This window comes from Pseudorasbora parva, chromosome 22 (assembly GCF_024679245.1).
Source record: "Pseudorasbora parva isolate DD20220531a chromosome 22, ASM2467924v1, whole genome shotgun sequence".
Taxonomy (NCBI): Eukaryota; Metazoa; Chordata; class Actinopteri; order Cypriniformes; family Gobionidae; genus Pseudorasbora; species Pseudorasbora parva.
Window position 1 is genome coordinate 6,405,001 of NC_090193.1, and position 25,703 is coordinate 6,430,703.

The following is a 25,703-nucleotide window of genomic DNA, read 5'->3' on the forward strand; positions in this document are numbered from 1 at the left end:
AATATTTGACACAAATTATACATCAAATGGTATGATGTAGTCAATATCATGCTTTTAGGGTTGCATTTCAAACGGGGGAAAAAACACTTCCGCGGCTCAGCTGTCACGCAATTTCGTTTTTTCTCTTCCCTCCTTTGTTTCGCTTGTTTCATTAAGGTGAAATGTATTTATTCGTCTGCTAAATAGATCGCAGCCAAGCTTAACATTAAAAAAGGCTAGTTTCAGACAACTCCGAATTGATAGCCTATAACTGACGCCGTATCTTGAATGGCAGACCCGCCCTGTCGTCCCTCCTGGGAATAACGCCCTCCTTTGAAACAAAGCTGGATTAATCTAAAAAGAAAACGGTCAACGGGCTCTGTCTGACAGGGAAAGCCGGCTTTGCGTCCCCGGTCTCACTCTCACCCTCTCTTCAATCGATACAAGCTGTCCGCCCACTTGAGCACTTCGCTGTCACTTTCAATGTTTGCGACTCTTTATACTCACGTTGTGGAGTTTGTAGTAGAGCCCGCAGGCGTTGCACACCGGGTCACCGTTCCCGTTGCGCCGCCACAGAGTGGTCGTGGTCGTCTGGCAGTTCGCGCAGCAGGTGCCAGCTCGCCTCGCAGCAGACTGTAGGCAAGAAAAACAGAATATTCAATACTGGGTACTAAATTAAAACATCCATTATCCATAACGACATTTTTAAACAACCTCGTGGACATCTAAAAAAGACTGTAAAGAATTTTGTTTATTCCCAATGAATGAAGGAAAAAGTTGCTCATCCCCCGTAAAAAGATTCACATAGGCTAGTGCATTAGGCCGCTACTTGGTGGAAACGAATGATGAATTTAGCTATTTTTTTTGTTGTTTTTCTTTTTTATAGCCTATTGCTACTGCCGTCGATTGTTTTTTTCTTTCAAAGTAAGATCGTGGTTTAGCCTGTAGCCTACTGTAATTTTTTATTGCACTGAATGCAGTTGTCGAATGGACTGCATTCTAATTTCTGCATTTGTACGCAGTACGCACTGCTATCAAACAGGGATTAGACTGTGGGTTGAAGTAAATGCATTGATGATAAGAATCTGATGGGGTGACAAATATTATGACTCACCCATCCTATGTGTACTCTGCACCAGACAGCATTTCAAAACTATTCCGCAACGATGCAGCCTGAACATATGAAATCTCTTACAAGGAGTCGCCTCGGTGTTTGGCCTAATTAAATATAGCCTATTCTGTGCATTTAAATAGGCTTAATTCAATTTTCCAATTTGTGCCCTGATTAGAAAAAAAACGTTGTTTTTTTTTTCTCCCTGACTTTTATCTAATAAATTCTCCCATATTTCAGTACAGATCATTAATTTATATCGTTTCGATACACTGCTCGCCTTGATGCCACGAATCAAACGCTTTAGTGGGCGGAGCGACGGCAAAGCCGGGTCATCAGTCCTCTGTTCTCTTCTTGTCCATTACGGATCAATTTTTCACACATAATGAGAAACATCTATAGGCATACAACGCAATTCCCCCGCAGTTCAACACATATAGCATTTGCAGTTTGTGTTCTTTGACGATTTACAAAATACGTTTTTGTAAAAAAATAAAAAATAAAAATAAGCTCCGAATATAAAAAAAAAAAAAAAAAAAAACGCGCCACTCTGAATAAAATGAAACAAAACGCAGACGACAACAAAAACACGCGCATTCCGATACTTAAATTCAGAGCCAGTCGAGCATGACAAACAAGAGAGCAAAGAGTATAAATCCATTTATTTTCCAATCCCTGCCCCAGCCCCTTCACACATAGTGCTCTGATAATCGCTTTACAGTAGATGTCATTCGGGCCTGCCGGGGCCAGAGAAAATTCAGCCGGGTTTGTTGAAGACGGAAACACCCGGGAGCCTGGCTTCCTTATCGGGCCCGGGCAGATATCCGGATAGGAAACAACTGGATGGCCTTTGAACAGCGCTCTGAAAACACTTCAGCCCAAAATGCAAAAGCATGGGCCAGTACACTGACTCCATGGAAAACCCTGTGGCCTTTTTTTCACCATGAAAACATATAGAGAAAACTAACGAAAAAACTCAAATGTAGGACCAGCTATGTCGCACCTACTACTGCTAAAAGTAATAATGCTCATCATAATTGGGAATTGCATTTGCAATCTGTATTTCAATCCCTCTTTGAAAATGTCACTCTATTTGTTATTCGCTTCAAGGCTTTAAGTACATAGCCTAAGTGTCTCTTTTAGAACACTGGAAATAAAATTCCCTCTGAGACGCTTATATTTACACTGATGGTCACTTAGCCAAGTGAAAATTAAATTATGACACATGGCTGATAGAAAAAAAGACGGTCTCACTCAATTAAACTCCAAAAGAATCTCTATGATAATATTACATCACGTTTTGAAAGACTGTAAACACGACTCAATAACAGTGTAAAGAGACAGAGGTAGGGATATAGAGTTTCATCGGCTTGACAATGAAATAAGATTATGTGAATAGAAAAATCTATCTAGTTTGGGAAAATAATATCCTGCCTGTTTTTTTGAAAAGTCATCTGTTTTCGTAGAATCTTGATGGTGGAAAAACTGTCGCCCCTGCCCAGCGAGATATGATTTATATTTAAATAAAAGCATAAAGGAGCCGTCGTTTGCAATCTGCCCTCAACCTTGGAAAAATAAAAGATTAATAACCAAAGCATAACTAAGTTAAGTTTGACTTTTCACACATCTTACCTAATGATTTCTCAAAAGAAAAAGCTTCAATCGATCATCTTACTGCAAAAAGTCATTAAGATAAAAGAAAATCAGAAATCTGCTTTTAAACATCTCGTCTCATCGAGATTAAAACGAGATAATTCTGCTGGCGGCTATTTTAAAATGGAACCAGAATCATAAGCCAGCCACACGAAAACAAAACCAATGGCATGTGGCTTTCTAAACACCCTCAGAAAAAGTACAACTAGATCAAACTGCTAGATCCAAACAGATGCGCTCAGGCAAGAGTGCGACAACAGGTTTCTCTCAGTGTGGAGTGGTGATAATTGTACCGGCATGGGCATTGGTATCAGTGACAGTATCAGAACTAGAAGCAATAATGATAGCGGGAACAATGGCAATAGTAGCAGTATTGTAACAGGCAGAGTAGGGGATCACCAGGGGGTGAGGGCGACAAACAATTCCAGGAAGATTATAGGGAAAATATAACTTTCCTGGAATTGTGCTCAGGCTTTCTGCTCTGTGCTCCTATTTAGCCTTCTTTCTCACGTGTGTAAGGAACTGAAAGCGTTCTGGAGAGCTCATCTACTCACCAGTCTGCGCTTTGGCTTGATAAGGGGTCGATTCTGGCCGTTCATCTTGTGGTACAGGCCGCACGCGTTGCAGAGGTAGTGGCCCGTTCCGTCCCGCCGCCACAGCGGGGTGGAGGTGGCTCCGCAGTTCACACATTCACGCCCCTCTGTGCAGAATTCAAGTGGAGGGAAAGCAAAGGGAAATTTATATAATTAAGAAGTTCACACTCCATCTACAATACAGGAACACAGGGTCACAGAAAGGCACGGTCGGGGCAAACAACTCCCAAGTTAATTAGCCAACATCTATGACATTCACATTGGAATCTCTCATCTGAGCTGGATGCATTACATAACTGATATCGGAATTTGTGAATGTGCATGTGTTGTGGATGAACTTTTTTTTTTTTTACATGACTAGGTTGAAAATTAACAACACATCCAGGTTCTGCTCTTAAATTACCAACAGACCAAACTCGTCATTTATCTGCTACAGAAAGAACCCTAAATATCAGACACTAATTCCATGTTATGCATTCTCGCTCCTGTTTATCAGCCAGATGTCCAGGCTTGTCCTGTATTCTCAGGTGTCATATCACAGTAAAGCACCCTAACCTGCTGGAAAGGGCCCTGCGCTTTAATTCATATGTTCTTCCTCCTCACTCCCCTGAGCACCTCTCTATTATTCACATTATAATGTGAGATAGTCGCTGTCCCACCCTGACCAGAGAAAAGAATCAACCCGGACAATGGACGCTCTTTTGAAGTGTATGTGATGTTGTAATTCAGTCATTTTCAGTCTTTTTTCTGTTCAGTCTATGGTTAAAAGTTTCACTTGCAGTTTGAATGTACTGAAACTTGGTGCTGGGAGTGTTAGGTGAAAACAGCCCTGTGAATAGGCTGAGTAAATAGAGGTTTGCCTAAATTAGAGGCGGATATTAATACGTTTCTAACACTTTTTTTTTCCTTTAAGGGTTTCAATTATGCATATTTGCTTTCACAGTGTCCTTTCACATTTTTTCTTTCAAAACTTTTTTTGAATCATGTTTGGATTAATTTAACTGTAATAAAAATAAAATTTCAAAATGATTCCATTCAACAATGCACACTCAACCCATAAACTTTTCCATCCAAGATGCCTTCCGTCCTCACTAGGCATATTATTCATATTCAAGATGCATTCATTTACTAAGCATGTATTTATTTACATATTGTTATTCCCTTTTTAATGTGACATTCATTATTGTATTACATGTACTATGCATGTGTTATATACTGTAGCTGTATATTACAAATGGGTCGAATTAAAGTTATTTGATAGCAGTGCATCAGGCCGAGGTCGTGCATAAATAAGCACACAAACAGCAGGGTCCTGTCGCCTGTGAAGGCCTGTCCCGCCGGGGTTTTGTTAGTATTGGGGTCGTGGGAGGGCGGAGGGGGGAGTATGTCGTGATTTGTTCAGCTAAAGGTATACAGGATATGACTGGAGCCAGCGCGTCGTGACTCCTCAACGTTTTAAGCGCAATAAAGGCAACATTTAAAAGAAAACATAGCAGGAGGCAACACGCAGCCCGCCAAATGAAATCATTTATCTTAAGACCTAACAAGCAAATACTACTACTACTAACAATAATCAAAATAATAATCGAATCTCATGGATATTGGGCTAGACATCTGTGTCAATTAGGCTAATTAATGCTAAAACTATTTATTTACTTTTTATCAAGCCGTTTTCATCAGGCCTACATATCCACTAATATATTTTAGTTTATATATATAAACTTTATAATTTCTCACATTTTATCTCAATTTTCTTCATCATAAAGTAAATTCAATGTGTTCGAAAAATGCTTAAGTTAATTTTAATAAGTACATTTATTTTAAAAATGTTAAAAGGCTACGTGAATAAATAACCTAGAAGTTAGGCTATAAGTTTTTCTTTTTTTTTCTTTTCACTGAACAGCTGTCTTTGGTTAGGCTAGTTTATGTGTGATAACCACTTTTCACTTATTTTAAAGAGAATGCCACCTTCGAGTGGTGATGTATTTTGATGTAGTATTTTTAAGAGCTGCTGAAACTTGTCGCGTGTCATAATTTAAAAACTGTGGTCTAGAGTTGCCTCGAGGGAGATTCCTAAAATGGCGGCTGAACTCATCTAATTAGACAACAACAAAATAAGTAGAATCTATCGTGTCCGAGGAATAAAAATAAATAAAAAAACTGATATTGGAACACTAAAATGTTTAGGCAAATACGCGATTGAGGATGGATCAATTTATTATTTTTTTAAATATCACAAAAATCTTGCACATAGGCCTATACTAATAATCATGATCCTTTTGTAATCTAACAGTTCTGATAGTTAATTAATGTAAACAAAATTTCATTTTAAAAATGCTCTCTAACCAATATGTCTTCAAACATCATCTCCACTTTATGATCGAGACAGATCTATATGAAACTCACCTGAGCACGATCGCGTCTTGCTTTTACATTTAGGTGTGAAGCTCGAAGCGGATCCACTGAGGAGGGTACCAGGATGAAACAGACCGCCGCCGTACTCGTGTGGCGTGGGCAGAGAGTACGTTGGGTAGGTCGGGATGGGATGATGCGTGGACGTCGTCTGGGCGCTCATAGCCAGGCTTCCCCGAAGAGGACTACATCCCTCCATTTTCATCCCATCAGCGATTACTTGATACTTGATGGACTCCTTTTCGTCCATTCTTGCAGTGGTGGAGGTCGGAGAAGAAGGACCGGGGTCCGGTGAGACGTCTTTCGGTGGGGTTGGGGGGAAATTGTAAAGGGGATGCGGACTGGAGTGGGTCGCGGATGTGAGGGAGGAGACGGGAGCGGTGCTGGAGCTGCTACTGCAGGGATAACCGGCGCTGGCGGGGTGCAGGCCGGGCTTGCTGAAGTGACTGACCGCCCAGGCGTTGTGGTGGGCGGCGGAGAGCGCTGCCTTCCCGCTGTCCAGCCAAGGAATACCGGGACTGTGTATGAGGTGTGGCCGGCAGACCTGGCTTCCCGTGAGACGAGCTGAGAAATACAAGACAGAAACGAACATGAAAGCTCAATTCGAAATGAACATTACGATTCAAATGGTCGATTCTAGCCATTTTCCATACGCTACCGAAACACCCTTTTAATTGTTTCCAACAACAAAATATCTTATGTTCAACCTCACCTGTTGACTCCGTACTCGAACAATACAAACTTGACATTGAGATAAAATAGAATTATATTAAATACAAAATCGCATTTGCCAATTCACCCTTTAGTTCAGTCTTTGATCGCTAACACCTTAAAATGTTTTTTCTTCGTCTCGGCATGATTTTCTAAATAAAAACGCAATTAGGCTACTCCTAAGAAACATACGTAAAATCTCCTTACAAAAGCGACACGCGACAACTTGTTAACGAAGCATTCTCACTACACATTAGGCACTTGAACTAAGAAGTTCATCAGGAATTTTTCGTTTTGATTTGGCATCCGGGAAGTGCCTTGATCCCCCTCTCTCTCCCTGACACGAACTTCCCTTTCCTCATCAAGTCATTCGCTGAACATTTTCTTTTTCTTCTTATCTTTACTTTTCAACACGCACCTCTTGGAGACGACAGTTAACACCGCAGAGAAGAAATCCGATATCTAACATTTTAAAGACAATTTTGTCATCATTTTGCTCGGCTAATCGGTAGCTGCCAGCCACATATTACGCAGTATGTTTGTGTAAAACAACAGCAAAACATAAATAAATAAAAACATTAAGCATACGTTAGCATATATTTTTTTTGTTAACCATTGAGACTTCTTGGGGCAGTCTTTAGGCCGCAGTACCTCAAAGTGAGAGTAAAATCCATCGAAATCTTTCGGTTTTACTCTACCCGCACAACACAAAGCTAGGCAACTGATACAAAATGGGCATAAATGTTGGCGACAAGTTCTAGTTTGTAAACCTTTCTTTACGCACAATATACGACCAGAAACACACACAAATGATCGCCATAAATATGGGCAAATTTAAGTAGGTTAGTAAGAATATTAAATAATTTAGCAATAACAGAGTATTATTTCAGTCAGCTTTATAAATTATTTCACATTCAGTATGATAGTAGCCTAGCTAACCTATTAAATCAACAAACAGTAGGCCTATTATATAATATGAAACAATTTCGTTCGTGATTAAAGTGTGACTGAAATATGTCTAGAAATATGCACGATATACTGTTATACATTTTGTCATTCAAATATTATAGCCTACTTCATGCGAGAGAAATTTGATATAAAGTATCCTACCGTGCGCTTGTCCGTATGATACTCTGGCCCGAGAATTGGAGTAGTAGGGGTTCCCCTGCGAGTCCAAATGATTCAAGAACACATCCACCTCGTCCGGGGGTAGAAGAGGGGCCATGGGCTCCATGTAATTGTGTGTAAGCCCGTGATGATGTGAATCTGGGTGCTGGCCGTTGAGTACCGCATGATGATGGGCCATCCATCGAGACTGATCGGCCGCAACCTCCATGTCTAAAGTGTCCGCGCTTAGAAAACGTTTTAAAAAAAGTTTTTTTCTAGATGCCTACCGAAAACCTTTTGGACACTAAGAGACCCAGGAGAACCACTATGGTCCTTTAGATTATTAAAATATTCGTGGTTGAGCTTCAGTTGGGGATGCTTCACTTTCTACGCATGCCCTTCTTTTTGGAGAAGAGGTCCTGCTTCTTTCCTTTCAACAGTGCTCAGGGACACCTGTAAGAGAACAAATAGATGCATCTCAGTTTTGACGTTAAATAAACTGCAAGACATATCTAATTTAGTACCAATAATACACGCTATTTGTTGCAACTTCTAAAATAACTCAACTTTACGCAATTCCAAATAATTATCGATAAGTAGGCTACTTACGACGCGAAGTGGCATTTCAGCACAACAATCCTCTTTTTTCCCCCCGTGTTAGTCCTATACAAAGAATGTTAATCCTCAAGGTTTCTGTTGACATTCGTAATTCGCCACTGGTTTAAATTGTCCACAGCTCAATTGTTAAAGTCTCCCTAAAACTCTGCGTCTGTCTGAAGCGGGGAGAAGTCTCATTAATGAATTGTGCCTGTGTACTGTCGGAACTGGCGCCAGTAGATTCCATATCTTACGAACATGGGCGGGGTCACGGGCTGGCAGGGATCGCTCTTTTAACCAATAGCAGATCGCGTTGACTGCCATTGGCTCGAACATCATGCTTCCCAAACTGCCACGGCGACTGTCGGCCTAGTGCTCCACATTCAGAGAGCTGAGAGACTCCTCATTCAGCGGAGCGATTTATTGAGACCTGTTTACCTTTCTTAAAGCTGCAAGTTGATAATCTAATAGCCCACTGTTGTCCTTTTACAAAGAGACAAACAAAAGGAACCTAAAATTGAGAATGTGAATGTGTCAGAACGTTTATCAAGACAAAAAGACTTAAATGAATTGCATTTTTAATCGAATAAATATTAAGACATTAGTTAGGCTGCTTTTGTTTAAGCATAAATTAATAAATAGTGCCAACCAGCAAGGACTTCCATTTTCTCCATTGATTTATTGCAGTAAACTATTGTTGTGATTAGGACCTGTTGCCTGACCATTAACATTTTAACATTGCTTAAAACAACAAAACCTGTAACAGTGAAGTGTCACATGCGATATGCCTAATGCAAACAAACACAATTCCTTGCACCTCGGGCATTAATTGGGGAGGAGTATTTTATGGTCTCTAAATTGGGGGCTATTGTTCTTGCGCGTCTAATTGTTTTAAATTAGTTGTCACCGCATTCTTCTTGTGAAAACAGTCTTTGTATGCTGTTTCGAGCGATCAAACGTCACTTTACATATTAATAGCGGGCCCGTCTCTCGGTGGTGCCGACAGGTCTCATGGGCAGGTCCGAATAGAGCCAATTGGTGGCCATTAGGTCAGCTTCGTGGATTCTTACTTACAATTATCTAGTGGCAAAACAAGCAGCAGACTCGCCCACCGCAGGCAGAAAGACAGAACGTCGCCAATTAGCTTGATAAGCGTTTAGATAAACTGTGGACACAGGTTAGTCGACTGAAGACCTCATTTGCACATAGGGTTTAATAAATTGTTGCGGCTCTCGCCCCTTAACATAAAATGTGCTTGTCTATCCAGTAAAAAAAAAGGTTATCTTTCCTATTCCATGTTTTAAATTTGTTTAAACAAATTTGCGTAGCCTACTAATTTCATGCAGTTGAAGTTCCAATTCAGATAATCTAATATAAATAAACACATAAATATGAGATATGCCTATATAGTGGATATGGCAGCGTGGGTAGCTGCTTCTGTGGCCTCTAACTGCTTGTAGCAACGCTTTGTGTAGATTAATTATTTAACTTGTCTGGTTGGATCAATCAAAGATTACACGAGATAGTCTTGACTAGTGTGCTCCGGCTCGTTTTTCATATATTCAGAAAGAAATACACTGTTGTTGTTGTTGTTGTAATTTTTTGCAAAAGCTCAGGTCTACCATAAAGAACCACTTCCTATAAACGAGAAATTGAGTTTTAACTGATTTTGTAGATTTCACCTGAGAAATAATGGTGGGAAGTCTCTCTGGCAATAGGCCTATATATTTGTATTATTATTTAAAATAGGGATTTCAGTCTGCGTGCTCTGCTGAAGATTGAAAGGCAATAATTGGAGCGCGAGCTCGGAGCCCCTATCGGCCGCCACTCTGACGCCATGACTTGATGTCACAGTATCTCAGTAAAGAAGAAAAAGATCTAGAAGCGCTGCAAATACTCCTCCACAGCACTGCAACTGCAGCATTAAGGTCTGGTTCTAGGCATTGTGTGTTTTCTCATGTTTCCATTTAAGCATATAACTTAATTTTATATTATTTTATTTTATGTACTATATTTTATTTATGTATTAATTGTTGAGTCTTGGTCCGGTTGAAGAGCAAATAATCAATTTGGACACAAATGCTGCATTAAGCACTTAACCCACGGAACTTCTGTCAACGTTGGATCTATAAAGATGCTCAAACAGGCTATTTGGCCTTATTGTGTGACAATATCAGATGCTTAAATCCCTTTTTAACAGACTGGATTCCTGCCAGGGGCCCTGCAGCACAAAGAGCCCTCGCAACCTGAAGCCAACAAATTAGAATGTACAGGAAAATATGACGATTGGTTTTGCTGTGTAATGATGCATTTTATACAGTCTTCCATAAAAAATAAAATAAATAAAAATAAAATAAAAAAGGCCAATAGCAGATTATGCAGACATTAATGGAAGCTAAACGTTTAAATAGGCCTATACGTGTACAGTGGTCGTTCACGTTGTCCCAACTGCGGACGGTGTTCTCGTCTTCAATCAGGCGAGTATGGAATATTATAAAAGCCATACTTTAATATTCCAGCTCTGGCCCGCCTCAGCCCTTATGGAAAATAAAATATTTTATATCTGAAAAACAAATATGAAAATATTTTCAGTATGTTGAACAGCTATTTCATAAAATGTTTTCTATTGTAATTTGGTTAAATTAATTTCTGCCGCTATGGGCAGCATTAAACCAAAATATTTTAGGCTACATGCCACCATAGATGCAGCTTCAGTGCCGCGTTTACTAGTGTAAATATGACAGCATTTATTATAGTGTGTGTGTGTGTGTGTGTGTGTGTGTGTGTGTGTGTGTGTGTGTGTGTGTGTGTGTGTGTGTGTGTGTGTGTCCTGCTGTGTCCTATGTTATGATAACAAATTGTCCCCACAAAGAAAGCAATATCCGAAATCCTCACTCTAAAAATGCTGGGTTAAAAACAACCCAAGTTGGGTTGAAAATGGATAAACCCAGAAATTGGGTTGTTTGAATGGGTCCATTCACTGGGTTCAAACAACCCAATTTCTGGGTTTGTCCATTTTCAACCCAACATGGGTTGTTTTTAACCCAGCATTTTTAGAGTGCTTGTGGGGACATTTTTGATCCCCATACGGAAAACGGCTTATAAATCATACCAAATTATGTAAAAATGCAGAACGTTTTCTGTGATGGATAGTTTTAGGGTTAGGGGATAGGATATATTTGTATAGTAAAATTATCATCCCTGCCTAAAACATGTATACATTTGGTGTGTGTGTGCGTGCGTGCGTGCGTGCGTGCGTGCGTGCGTGCGTGCGTGCGTGCGTGCGTGCGTGTGTGTGTGTGTGTGTGTGTGTGTGTGTGTGTGTGTGTGTGTGTGTGTGTGTGTGTGTGTGTGTTTTCAGGCTAGCTCCGGCCATGCCCATCACAACCAGTATTTGCGCTAATCACGGCTCTTGGTTCAGCTCACCTAGGGCTATATAATATTCTTTAGAGAATACCTGAACTAAATACCTGTGGTAATCCAGGTGCTCTCAATGTTAGAACAAAAGGGACTGTCCTTTTAGGGGCTTAACATTTAAGGTCGGGGTGTTACTATAGAGATTGACCCGACTGAGGACTCTAACTCAATGAGCTACTATTATTTAAATGTGTGTGCAGATTCAGATTTTATTTCTTACAACATAAGTTGTGTCGTCTAACACGTGTGACTGTGACGGCGGCAATGACATCACGTTTGTGATGTCACATTACTTTGCTTTAAATGAATTGCATCAAAAAAATAATAGAGAGCGGTGGAAACAAGCTCCGCGAAAATAGAGGCAATCATTCCCTTAATTAACAGGTGCCGTGAAATGGCTTTGCCCGTTCGTTCCCTCGCCGCGCATTTATCATTCTCCGTGGGGTTAAAGGAGGGCAGGAGGGGGCAGAGAGCGGCGCAGAAGGGTTTGTGAAGATAAGCAGGCACTGGGATATAGGGGGAATGACACACACCAGCTGAAGCGGTATTGTCCTTTACTCACGGGTAATTAGATTGTGACAGGGCACTCGGGGGCAGACACAAGCACAGGCAAAGTCACAAGCCTCCTGTCCTCTGCTGAAGCATGAATAACAGGGATTGAAAGCAAAGCGTTTCACCCTCTTTTTATTTCAACCAACAATCCACATTATTATTATGAGACCTCATACTTGTGCATGCGTTCGCAGTATTAAACGACGCTTCTAGCTGCGTTTATCCTTACGTGCTGGTTGATGTCTTGTGCAACAAATTAGGTAAAGTTCTTCTTCTGAGTGATGGCATTTGTTTAGAAAATGATCCCGTGGCAGTCATAAATCTGAATGGTGATGACAGCGCGCCCGCCCTTCTTTTGTGGTTGACAGCTCATGGAGTCAATGATTTAAATAAACAGCACAGGTGGGCTAATGCAGGCGTCCTTGGGGCATTCCAGGGAAAGCCAATTCCTCAGCTCACCCGCACCACATTCGCTTTCACATCTAGAATCATTCAAAAGTCCATTCGAAATGTTGGAGGAAAATTCGTCCGATTTTCGTAAGGTGTGCTATGTTCTTCTCGATCTTGTTAGATTTATTAAATAATCAACACAAGCATACATTTTCCACATCCATCTCTTCAATTTCATTGGTTTCACTGATAAATATTGTGTAGACTACATGCTGTGTAAATGTATTGTTTTTTAGTCTGTTTAATTGTTTGATTAGTATTTATTTGAACAGGTTTACAAAGTAAAGGGCACGGTTAATTGTCATAAATTTGAAATAAGTCATAATATTTGAAATATCATAATATTAGCCTATATTACAAATTATTAGCAATTGTGACTAAATATCTCTGAGCTATACGAAAAACGTCTAACACTCTCGTTTCTTGTCACCCAAAATGCCAGATGCCTGTTTAGTAACCTTATAACATATAATAACAATGTGTATTTTTTGTTGTATTTATTATTATTATTCAGCCATACACAATTCATAATTAGTTTCGTCCTTTTTGTTTTATTTGAAACCATTTAAAACTGCAATCAAATTAAAATAAACTTGATGTATGGAATTAAATACATCATAATTAGCATATTTTGGAATACTCTTTGTAAATACCTCACTAAAACGCGTGAATAATCTCCTCGTATTACTCGACTTCACGCTCGCTGTGTCGAATGATACGCAAAACGCATCTTACCAGTGTTTACGATTAGGCTCTCTTCTCTTGACATTTCGCAGAGAAATGTGTCCTGGGGCCAATTCCGTGTGCCACCGTCTTTGAGGGAAGAGTATCGGCGATTCGTTGCGCTGAAGCTCCGGGCACAGTCTTCTCTAGCTGGCGATGCCAACCTTCCCTGGCAGTCGAGCGTCGTTCCAGAATTCGTTCGCTGAGGATCTTTCGGCGTGGTGTAGTGTCTGACACCTCTCTCTCTCTCTCTCTCTCTCTCTCTCTCTCTCTCTCTCTCTCTCTCTCTCTCTCTCTCTCTCTCTGGAAACAGCGAAACTTGAGGCACAAAGTAGGGCTGCTGCAACGTCGCCGTGCGTCAGCCAATCTGGTCTTCCGGGTCGTGCTTTGATGGTTAAAAGCTGTGCTGAAGCTGTTATGTGTGGTGTTCTCACTCGTATAATTATGAAACAAGACCCGGTCGCTAAAGGCATGCGCGCCCAGCTCTTCAATTTTGAACTTCACATTAGCAAACAATGCGACGTACAAATCCATTGAGAGGATTATGCACCTCAGACTGTCACTCTCATTTGTCTTGGCTATAGTGCCACTTTTTTTGTGAGACTGAGGAAAAATATTTTAGGATTATGTCCACCAGTTAGGCCGATGCTGGAGCTGATTTGCACATGAAGTATTGACCTTCTCATTTGATCACTGCTGCAGATGTGTTTGCGGGAGTGTTGTGAATATGCAAATCTTTACTTTTAATATAAGGCGCCTTTAGGCTTCCCATCTTAATGAATTCTATTCCTTCTTGATCTTGTCTATAATATGTTGGGACGTCGCGGTCGACCTTGCCTTCCCCCAAACCAGCCAGTTTTAACTCTCTCACACATAACACCAACTTTTAAAACATGCAAAGCCTCGGTAAATCTCTGGCACAAGACCCTGTGCTCGCGTGCGGCGGCTCATGGCAGGGCAGGTGCAGCTCCAGCCTCTCGCGCCCGGCTTCCCCCAAGAGTGCACGAGCACAATGAGAGCGCGCCGCGAGAGGAGTGAACTCTGACAGAATTAATTGCATTATATAGAATGATCAAAATAACAATGTCCAATGCCAGCTATTGTTTTGTCTTCATTCAAATGACCACGGACGGTGAAGGATTCGAGTCAGTCAAACCAGAGTTGGTTGCTGAAAATATAAGGCCTATAGGATTAGCCTATGATAAAAATCAAAATTCTACGAAATCCTCGGTTTTTCCCATTGTCTTGCACTTATCAATAAGGATAGAATAACAGATTAAAAGAAAGACAAGTATTTGGCTACTCGGAGTTTCCGGCAAGTGCAACATTCAAGAATAATCGTTGTGTTTATCAGTTCCCTTTTGAGTGCTTCAGTTATCAGTTTTATCATTGTGTGAGGATAATGTCATGACATGAGTTGGCATGTCTTTTCGTAGCCAACAATCATATCTTATTACAAGTATATCATGGCAAGCGAAAATCCCTCATGTAGCTACAGTTTTTGTTTTGTTGTTTTTTTCAAACAAATTTAGTTCACGCAATTTTGGCGGAATCATCTCTAAATGTTATGGTTTACTTCGTTTACTCTGGTTTACTAAATATTATTTTTTTTGCCCACCTCATGCAAGTTTTGTGTTGAGACAAACGCACATTAATAAGATGTATAATTCTATGTCAAAAGTTAAATGACTTAATGAAGAATAGCCTGAACATGAAGAACATGAGAACATGAAGATGAAGAAATAATGCGGATTTGAGTGGCATTCTAAAGCTTTCTAATAAAATAAAAAAAACGAAAAAATGTTTTAACATTAAAAGCATTATATTCTTACGACTAACAAAAATATATTTTTTAACATTATTATTATTATTATTATTATTATTATTATTACTATTAATTGTTATAAAAGAAAAACATAAATTTAATTCTAAAGAAAGGAATGGATTTCGTGTGCGCGGATTTATTAAAAATCTGAATGCATCTATTATCATGGTAAAGCGTGAAGAGCAGTAGGTGCAGGGCTTACAGGAGCTTTGCGATCTGAGCAGAAGAAGATGCTCACTCACGATGCGAGTGAGATAAGCGCTTATCAGTCTCGAGCTTGCATCTCCCGCGCATTAAAAAAGCCCTACTTTAGACTAATAAAGGCGAGTACTAAGCTCGCCTGCTCCTTTCCAGCAGTGCACACTGTGGCAGACACGGTGACATTTCCATTTCACGTTGTCCATCAAAGGCGCAGCAGAGCCGTGCGTAGCTGTCTCCGAGTCTGCTGCCACTGCGTCAGAGTAAAGTGTGCGCGTGAATCACACTCATTTATCCTCAAAACAGTTCACAAGTTCCCGTGCCTTCATTTTTTACAGCCATGCTAAGGAAAAGACGTCTTGGATGCATTTATTCCATACGTAGCCTACTCTTCTTAAAGACTTGTAAAATATACAATTTTATTAGGCTGTTTGATTATGGGTTGTTTGTATTTTTTCAAATAGCCTAGCCTTTCCATTTTCATACTACCTTTGTTATTCTCATCATTTTTATTACTTTTTTAAAGGGCTCTGGAGTTATTATTTATATATGCATGCATCAGATGCCAGGGCCCTCTCCTTCCGATTATTACCGGGGGTAATATTTCATCGGCGTGAGGCAATCTTTGTTCTTTGTGAAGATAATAAATGGCCTAATCGTTATCAGCTTACCGCTGGAGGTGTCAGGACCGAGCGAGGCTGGAAACAGGGTCCAAAGTGGCGCTGAATAAATTGGTGTTTCTTATCTCTCTCCCCCAGATTATCGCCGCCTTTTCAAACCGCCACAACAAATACATTCAATGCATCTAATGCATCATTTGAGGGGGAAGATCGCAGGGGTGATAGAGACAGATAGGCTACCCGAAGGAGAAATATTTACACATTTAACGTGTTCGGGCCAATATTAGCTGGGGTTTTGAGCGAGTTTATTGGACGGGCAGAGGTACACACGCTTAACATATCAATGCAGCCATTCTCATTCATATTGTGGCGCTACTGTTGATAGGTATCTGCGTGATTATTCTGTCTTGTCATTAGATCTGTTACGTGTTGAATTAGTTGTGAAATTAGCTCGTTTCATCCAAACACTTGTTTTGCCTTCTTTATCCAGTGGATATCAGCGGGATCGTTATCGTTGCCCACCTTTCCAGCACGTCTTTCTTATGGGAAATAAAATCAATAGTCCTATAAATTAATTGAAAGGCAGACAGCTGAAAACACTTGGCGCTTCGCAAAAGCCAACACTGTGTAAAGGACTATAAAAACCAATAAAAGGCGGGTTCTTCTTGTTAGATTTAAATTAACAATAATTTACATATAAACAGTTTGTGGGAGTCGTTTAAATTAAATAAATAAATAAATAAATAAATAAATAAATAAATAAATAAATAAATAAATAAATAAAAATAGGAACACTTGCCCTTTAAAATATTTCTAGGCCTAGTTTTTAGTCAGAAATCATTTCCGTTTTGGTCGAAATAACTCTCATTAGTACCGAGTTTGTTTTCTGCAGAAGCAGACTAGAGTTGTCTGTAATTGAATATCAGCCCGTCCATTAGGCTTTAAAACAGCGGTGATCTCGTTTCAGCACTAATGAACGACTACAGTTCATTCCATTAGAAAGTGTGTGCTGGAAGTGTGCACGTCATAATGGTTTTTCATAAGGGGTTTCATTTTAAATTTACCCGCGCTGACAGAAGACAACCAGATAAAAGCAACCGCTGCCCTTCAATTCTAAATCAAATAAAAAAGTTAATTCAAAGTGTGCCAAAGTTGGTTTTCTAATAAAGACAATAAATGTGAAACTCTAAAATAGGCCTGCAACATTATTATAGAAATAAAAAAGGACAGATATTTGTTAAAATGGATGGAAATGTTGTTATAGCCTAGCTAATTGTGAAACAATTTTTACATTTTAAAAGTAGCCTAATAGGCTATTAATAAGAGAGTATTTCTAAATATCTTTTCGTAGGCTAGGCTATCAATAGGCCTACATTTAAAACTGATACCAGAAGGCTATCTCTGTTTAGAGGCTGCATTGTTTTATGAAATGATCAACTGTGCATGTCATTAATGCGAAGACTGAACTGATTATTTCTCGTTTGGAGAAGATGCTGCACTTTGTGCAGTTCAGATCATACAGCGCCGTTTTTACTGATAGGCCATTCTGCGCACGGAAATGGATTTCTATACTTAACCGTGCTCGAAGTGAATTTTGTTATTTTAGAGAAAAGAGACAGGTTTCCATTTACAATCGAGAGGGGGACGTTGTGCATGTGAGTGACACTTATGACAAAAAGCGCCTTTTTCCAATATATACAAACTCCCCTTTTAATAAGGCGGCATCTTCACCGGGCGCGCGCTCTGATGGTCTCCACGGCAACTCAGATAACTGAGCAGCAGTTTTCCATATCTGCACCAGAGTCTATTATACCCCAGGATTAGCTCGTTTTCCGAAAAGGTCAAACACAAAGTCATGAAACCTGGTATTTCCAGCCTTCATGCGAGTCCCTGCATATTCATCCGCATAACATTCGCTCCTCTGTCATTTCATTTAGCTAATTTCATCAGGATAATGGCTTTTTTCTGAGTTATATGAGAACTGAGTAAAAAAAAACCTGTCTACATCACTCGTTGTGTTGGAAAAATACAAGTAGCCCGAAATGAACGGGATGGCTGACTTTTGCTTTGTAATATAGTGACCTCTAGTGGCCAGAGCGCGGTATATGGTCAGCTCCCACACTCCCAGAAGGACAGGGTACGAATTAGGTTGGGTCCTACCGACGTTGAGATGGTCTTATGTGTAAGTATTACTTTTTATGCACAATTATGCAACATTTCACTACAAAAGTTAGATTACAAGCTGAAGGAAGCGAAATACTGGCCTGATGAGGACTGTGGCCCAGAACTGTGGGCTGCTCGATGTCTTTGAGGACCCTATCGGACCGTAGGCCTACATCGACAAAACATAAGTAGCCTACTGTCGTTATTGTTCCACTTTGTCATATATTCACACAATACATCTATCACAAAATCTTTAACCTAGTTTTTTGTTTGTCAGCCAAATATTAATGTTAAAAATGAGCCAATATCGAATCTTCAAAGGGCGCCCAAAAAACGACAACAACAACAACCTCGAAAAGTAGGCTACTGACAGAAATGTCTTTAAGAAACTAAAACTCATTAAAGTGCACAATGCATAGAGAGTAATATTGTAGAAAAAAACAGGAATTAATTCAACCACGAAAAGAAAACTTTAAGTGGAACAATAATGTGTATCAGTTTGTAAATAAAACACGAATGTGTGTGTGTGTGTGTTTGTGTGTGTGTGAGAGAGAGAGAGAGAGAGAGAGAGAGAGAGAGAGAGAGGTACATTTCATAGATGGAATGTCCCAGGTGGGAATCCCAATAGCTGCAGAGGAAGTGTGTTGAGTTTTGGCAGGAAGAGGGAGCTGGGAGGGGTGGTCCTGACTGAGGAGGGGGGAGTTTCCTGATATTCCTCTTAACTGGCTCCAACTCGTGGGTTCTCTTCCCTTCCCCAAACTGTCCACTCTCCATAATGCATGTCCAACTCACTCTCACCCCAGCGTTCCTGTCTGCACTCTGCCCTAAAACATCATCTTTCCAAAATCACTCCCTACAATCTCCCAGCATTGTTCTCTTTCCAGTGATCTATGTTCAGCTGCGACTCCTTATTTACTCTTATCGTGACCTCTTTATAGCACTATAAGCACTGTAGTGATTTTGTCATTGTGTACCTTTAAAAAAATGCATGCTCCCACCAGAAAGAAAAATTGCAGTCAATAACTCAATTATTTTTCATTTGAGACCGATGAGATAATAACAATAATCTAATAATCTCACATATTGTTCAGAAAACATCTCAACAATGTTGCAAACTGCCCTGATTTGCCAAGATACAAATCAGAAGTGAGATTTCAGCTTGATCCAGGGCTGCTCGATTTGGGAGGAGGGATTTTAATTGTGATTTTATTAGAAAATCTCCTGATGTAGCCCATCCGCCTCAAGGTTGTGCGTGTTGGCCCGCCTGGCACCAACATCCATGCCACGCTCAAAATTGCTTAAATCAGCTTTCTTTCCCATTCTGACATTCAGTTTGGAGTTCAGGAGATTGTCTTGACTAGGACCACACCCCTAAATGCATTAAAGCAACTGGCATGTGATTGGTTGATTAGATAATTGCATTAAAGGGAAATTGAACTGGTGTTCCTAATAATCCTTTAACCTCGGGTACTGCAAATTCTTCAGTTTTCCAGCATCTTTTGCATATTTGAACCCTCTCCAACTGTGACTGTATGATTCTGAGATCCATCTTTTCATAATGAGGACGATTGATTTAAACACAACTATTAAAAAAAGGTTCTTACATTCACTGATGCTTCAGAAGGAAACACAACATATCCGGTTGTTAAGGCTGACGTCACGCGGCATCACTTCCGGGTCCAAACGATCTATCTTATACCACAATAAAAACTACAAATGGTGCTAATATATACACACAATGTGGTGTAATACTACAAAAAGTTATAATCATAAATCTTTTCTCCATACCAAAATTCCAGATGGCCAGACAGTGATTCATCTTTTATAAATCGTTAAAATAATAATGTCTGTAACGCTTTGACCATAGAGACTGTTGTGTAGACTATAAGTATTTAAAATGTTTAACTTTATTAAATGTTTGATGTTTAATATGAAAAAAATAGCGTTAATAAACGGACGTCGATGGCATTCTCAAGTTAAACGAGTTGCGGCTTGGAGCCAGAAACGGCGTTCCTTACAACTTAACAAGTGGATTAAGAGCCAGGGGGTGAAAACTTATTGAATTTGAAGATCAGGGTAAATTGTACTTAATTTGTCTTCCGGGAAACAAAAATTATCTTCTTCTGCCCTCCAAAGGGCAGTACTAAATGAAAAATAATTGATATTTCACCAAAGTTGTGAACATTTGGACATCAAATTTACAACATGCTTTTTTATTTTAGAGCAATGTAGCCAATCACAGACATATCTGTTGATTTATTGAATGTAATGGCCAATCAGAGGTGTTTAAGTTAGTCACAATTCACTCACTGCTTACGAGTTTGCGAGTTTTCGGACACTGTAAAAAATTATTTAGAAAAAAAGTTACCTGGTTGCCTTAAAATTTTGAGTTCATTGAAATTAAATTTCTAAGTTAATACAATGAAATTTTTTTGAGATTCAACAACCTTTATTAAAATATTATTAAAAGATTTTGTAAGCATATTGGGTAATTTTGTGTTTTATTTCTAAAGACGGAGTGAAACCTATAGAGCCAAATAGTGCTATTTTTATGATTTATCAAATATTTTATGTGGTTTAGATAAAATAATATTTTGAGTTTCTATTTATTAAACAAATTTACTTCATTTTATCAACTCAAATTTTTAATTTCAATAAACTCTAAATGTTAAGGCAACCAGGTTACTTACTTTTTTAAGTTAAACCAACAAAAACCAACAATAATTCTTTACAGTGCAATTTCTCTTATATAAACAAACAGTGTAGACATGATGTAAAGAGATTTAATGTGCAGTATGGACGACTTCATTGATTAACGGCCATGTACATGCTGCAAATGCAGAATTCACTCTCGAAATTGCAATGATTAAAGTAGTAACCATAGCAATGGACAGGACAAAAGTCTGATTTATGTGCATTAAGGCTAGAGCACCTGATTTGATTCCGGAACAGGGTCTGGGCTCGGTAACCCATTATCTGCATTTTCTGTTCATTGCCAATTTATTCAATAAAGACTGTGTTAACAATCTCCATCCTCATTAACCAGCGCGATAAATAGTCGGTCCGTTACAATGCTTGCAGGGGGCAGCTGAAACCTATGTGTTTGGTTGTGTGGGCTGCGAGTTGGGAAGGTTGGGAAGAACCATCTGAATTAAAGGTGTCATGAACTGGCTTTCTATTTTTTTATACTAGTGTCTGAGGTAAACTACTGAAGTTTGTGTGTTTTTTACATTTAAAAACATCATAACTAATAAGTAATAGTCTATTTTCTACACTGGTTTTGAGGCTCTCTCCAAAACACTGGGGTTTGATGGGCGTACCACACTGGAGACTTAGAAGTAAATGCCCACGGCTAGGATTGGATAAGATTTGCATATTTAATGAGCTTCAACTCCCTTGTCAGATGATTGTCATGATTCTCTGACAGGGGTCTCAAAACGTATTTATTAAACGAACACATTGATTTATCTCTCATCCACCTGCAATTTTTTTATTTCTTGGCCTGTCCAATCGGTAGTTAAGCGTGAACCGCACACACATTAGCGTGCTAAGATATTTTCTGTTAAACATGTACAAATTATCGATCTGTAACAATGCAATCCAATCACATATTTAAAAAACGTTTTACTCACGTAAGTGTGTTGCACCATTCCTGTCGTATCCAATAGAAGGCACACCATTGTTTTAATCTCAATGTCTGCAAATCCAGCATCGACCTGAGACTTGTTTACAAACGATTATCTTGCTATCTTCGGCGTGTTTATTGCTCAATAACGCAATCAGTTTAGCTCCACGAGTTGGTGGGCGGGGCTACAGAAGTGGCGTACACACAGAGGCGGTGTTGTACCCTTCTAATACGTCATTTATTTGAGAGCCTCGTTTTCTTCGCCTGGCGTCTATAAAAGCTTTTCTTTTATCAACAAGGAAGTTTTCAGCTCTAAAACTCTAAAAGGATATTCTTATATTACCATGACCTTTTTATATCAAAGGCTCAAGGGAAAGTTGATTTCCCTTGATTTCCCTATAATGATAATTGCAGTAAACCAGATAGCTATTTTAGTTTTGTTCCGATTAGTCGTGCAACCAGTGCCGGCCTGTGAGGTTGTGGTGCCCTAGTTGAGATCACGAAACTTGGCCATACTGGTGTAACAACTGTAATAGCAACTTGACAAGAAAGCACATAAAATGACTTTTTTATATTCCATTATTATGTGTATAAGTGAAAAACTCAACATATGTAAAATATTTAGACACACTCTAAAAAACACTTTTTGGGTTGTTTTTAGCCCAAGGGCTGGGTAAATATAAACACGTTGTGCTAATTATTTTTGATGTTTAATTAATTATTTTTAAGTTAATACTTGCTTATTATTATTATTATTATTATTATTATTATTATTATTATTATGAATGAATGGATCATTCATTCATTCATTCATTCATTCATTCTTTCATTCATTCATTATTATTATAATTTTACATCAGTCATGAACTAGTACTTACAGATTAACTTGATAATACCTGTGTAAAATACTCCACACAACCACAGGTTTAAAGAAATGATGCTTAGATTTTTACAGCAGTCAGAGCGTCCCTTTACTTTGAGCTTGCTTTTCTCTTCTTCCTTCTTCAGGCCTGAAAGATAGTTTCTATGTCATTCCTACCACAACTCTCAATCTCTATATCATAATTTCATTTCATTTAAAATAACATTGACGTGTTATGACTTGTTATTATGAGTAACTGCTGAGAACTGAGGCAAATAAGTCAAGTCACTATACCATAGAATAATTAGAATAATTGGGAACTTCATATTTTTGACCACCTTCTCTGCTATGCAAAATGCAGTAATACATTAACAAACATTAATAAAGAGCATGCCACTAAAATATGACATTTTTCATGTTTCTATCAAACGTGAGCATTTTGGTGGAGAAGGTGAAGTATGAATACTGTGAGAATTACTGTACTCCAGTTATCCCTATATAAGTCAAGTCACCTTTATTTATATCATGGTTGGTATTATGATAAGTAGTGTGTAGTGCTACTGTGTATGCTTCAAATGTTCTCTGCTTTTATATATATACTGTTGTTTTTTATTTATAATCGGTTACAGTAATTTGTCATGGATGAATAACACAGAACCAAATGTTTTCTTTAATGTGGTGGGTAATTTATTCCTTCCTGTTTTTGTGAATGGTATCATGTTTAATGAGGTCCATATAATGCGCTCCACAACTATGCTGTGAGTATAGTAGTTGGACAATCCGTGTACTCTAAAATAACATGTTCATGTTAAAGGGGGGGTGAAATGCTGTTTCATGCATACTGAGCTTTTTACACTGTTAAAGACTTGGATTCCCATCCTAAACATAGACAAAGTTTCAAAAAAGTTGGACGTTTGATGGAGTATTTCTGTGTCAAAAATACTCCTTCCGGTTTCTCACAAGTTTCGGAGTTTTTTTCGAGTATGGGTCGGCTTGACGTCGACAGAGTGGAAGGTCCTTGTATGGGCCGTACGGGCTCTTCTCCCGGAAGGGTACGCATGCGTGTGACTAGATGCACGCCGCCCATAAACACTGCTCTCAAGGTGCAGAGATCCACTCGTCCGTGCAACATGTCAGTCGCGCCGCGCTCCACTTTATTCCTATGGGTGACATCAAACGACTTCAACGCTTCAGCACAGCGTTCCGGGAAGGCAGCGCTGCATTTGAACCGATTTGAACACAGAAATTACGGGAAGCGTCACAACATACGCTTCGGTCGTGTCGCAGAAGTGGATCTCCACGGTCACTGCTGTCAGGACATCACGAAATCAACAGTTACCAAAGAAGTGTGTTTTTGACAGAGCGGTCCCAGCGATAAAGGTTCGGTCCTGCTTTGGAAACAGGCGGTGAGTAAAACTGCTTCAAATGTCTGTTGTTGGCTATCGTTGCGTGAGTAAACATCAGTAAACGACACGATCGTGTAAAACGTTAGTTAATTTATCAATGGAGCATGTGATCTATGGTGTGTGTGTTTAAATACATTTGTTTAGCTGACCACTATAGGTGTCAGTTTGTTTATTGTAAAACCACCCAAACATAAACCTAGTATTCTCACAAAGCGTGCTTCATCATTCAAATGCGCTAACGGTTACTCCATTGTTGTTCTATGTATAACGTTACACTAGTCTGATGTGCAAAACCGTTTTGCTTGCTACTGCTAAGGTTTAGTCGCATACAATAGTCCATAAACTGAATCATGTCCTCATAAACTGTGAGTAAAGACACACAAATGTTGACAGGCCACTAAATACAGTACATACCACAGAGACGGACGTCCTGCTGCTGCTGTTTCTCAATTTATTTCAGCCTTCGAATGATTCTGGATCATATCTGTATTAGTTGAATCTGATTGATAGCAGATAGCCATTCTTCTCCACGCTTGAGGACGTCACCGCTTTGTGCGCACTCGTCATTCTCTAGCTCCACCCACACGATACGCCTCCAGGCGCTCTTCTTTCCCCGGAAAGACTCAGCCCATATTTCCTTTATAAATATAATAAAACTAAAGACTTTTCGGAGATATGAAGGATGCAATACTACTCTATAGGTCCTCAAGTTTGACATGAGATTGACTGAAACTCAGTGCCCCCCCCCCCCCTTTTTTTTTTCTCCTCAGCCATTTTTGGAGAATCATCTAAAACAAAGCGGATGCTGAGATACCTTTGTCCCCTAGACTGAGACTGATCGAAAAGCAGGTGAGTTTCTTTATTTTATGATTTTAATATGGCTTTAAAACTTGAGTGGTCTGAGGCAGTGCAGAAGTGAGCTTCAGATGTTAGAGGACAGCAGGTCCGGCGGTCCGACACACAGTTTGGTGGAGGGGTAAATAAAGAGTGATACGGGAAGCAGCCGGGACAGGAGGTCACTTCCTATCTGTCAAACAGCTCCAAACCTCGGGCTTCCTCATGCACGTTCCAGTGTTCGGCACACCTGGCCTCACCTTCACGTTCCACTCTGACAGGTAGAGGGCAAATAGTTAATACTGTGGGGCAGGGTACAAAAACGTGAACAAAGATAAAGAAGGATAGAGTATGAAGGAAGGACATGGAAAGATGTCTGGGGAGGTGAGAAGGAAAAGTCTTTTTGTCTCTGCTGAGACTATCTAAGTTTCCTATCAGCTGTCAAGTAGGGGGAAAAGGCTGCCCTGGAAAACAGAGGGTTAGACTCGCGGCCAATGGGAAGTGACCCTGCCCTTTCAGTCAGTCCAAGTTTGTGTGACTATTTATGTGTGATAATTTATGCATACAGATGGTTGTGAAGACATTCAAAAAGAATGACTGATGTGTGTGCGTGTGTTGCGTCCTGAAGTATTCGGACTGTGTGTGTTTTGACAGGGAGCTGGGTTGAAACTACATTTGGAGTCGTGCTGAGGCAAAGAATAACACACACACTCATGAAAAAACATTAGACTAGGATCTGACACAGGCATGCTTCCTCCAGAGATGAATCAGGGGGCTGACTCCTTCTTAAAGCCCGGAGAGAAGGTGCTTTGATGGGATGCCATGTGGCAGAGATCAGGGGTCTTAGCTGGAGCTCTGGACAGTA

The 25,703-nt window shown here is 39.7% G+C and overlaps 1 protein-coding gene and 1 long non-coding RNA gene across 3 annotated transcripts in view; one reads left to right on the plus strand and one right to left on the minus strand.

Moving 5' to 3' along the window:
• The window catches only part of gata2a (GATA binding protein 2a), a 9,161-nt gene extending 766 nt beyond the window's left edge, over positions 1–8,395 (minus strand). The window contains exons 1-5 of the mRNA XM_067431473.1: positions 8,176–8,395; positions 7,570–8,019; positions 5,743–6,312; positions 3,298–3,443; positions 487–612 (exon numbers count right to left, since the gene is read on the minus strand). Coding sequence (XP_067287574.1) covers positions 487–612; positions 3,298–3,443; positions 5,743–6,312; positions 7,570–7,795 — 1,068 coding nt within the window. The 5' untranslated portion in view covers positions 7,796–8,019; positions 8,176–8,395. The remainder of the gene's footprint in view (positions 1–486; positions 613–3,297; positions 3,444–5,742; positions 6,313–7,569; positions 8,020–8,175) is intronic.
• LOC137058865 (uncharacterized) overlaps positions 1–25,703 on the plus strand; it is a 254,194-nt gene that overhangs the window by 217,349 nt on the left and 11,142 nt on the right. The window contains exons 1-2 of one of the 2 annotated variants that reach the window (XR_010900871.1): positions 18,057–18,130; positions 24,775–24,853. This is a non-coding gene — a long non-coding RNA (uncharacterized lncRNA). Of the gene's footprint in view, positions 1–18,056; positions 18,131–24,774; positions 24,854–25,703 lie in introns of those variants that run through there. The other variant, XR_010900870.1, reaches the window with a different exon arrangement.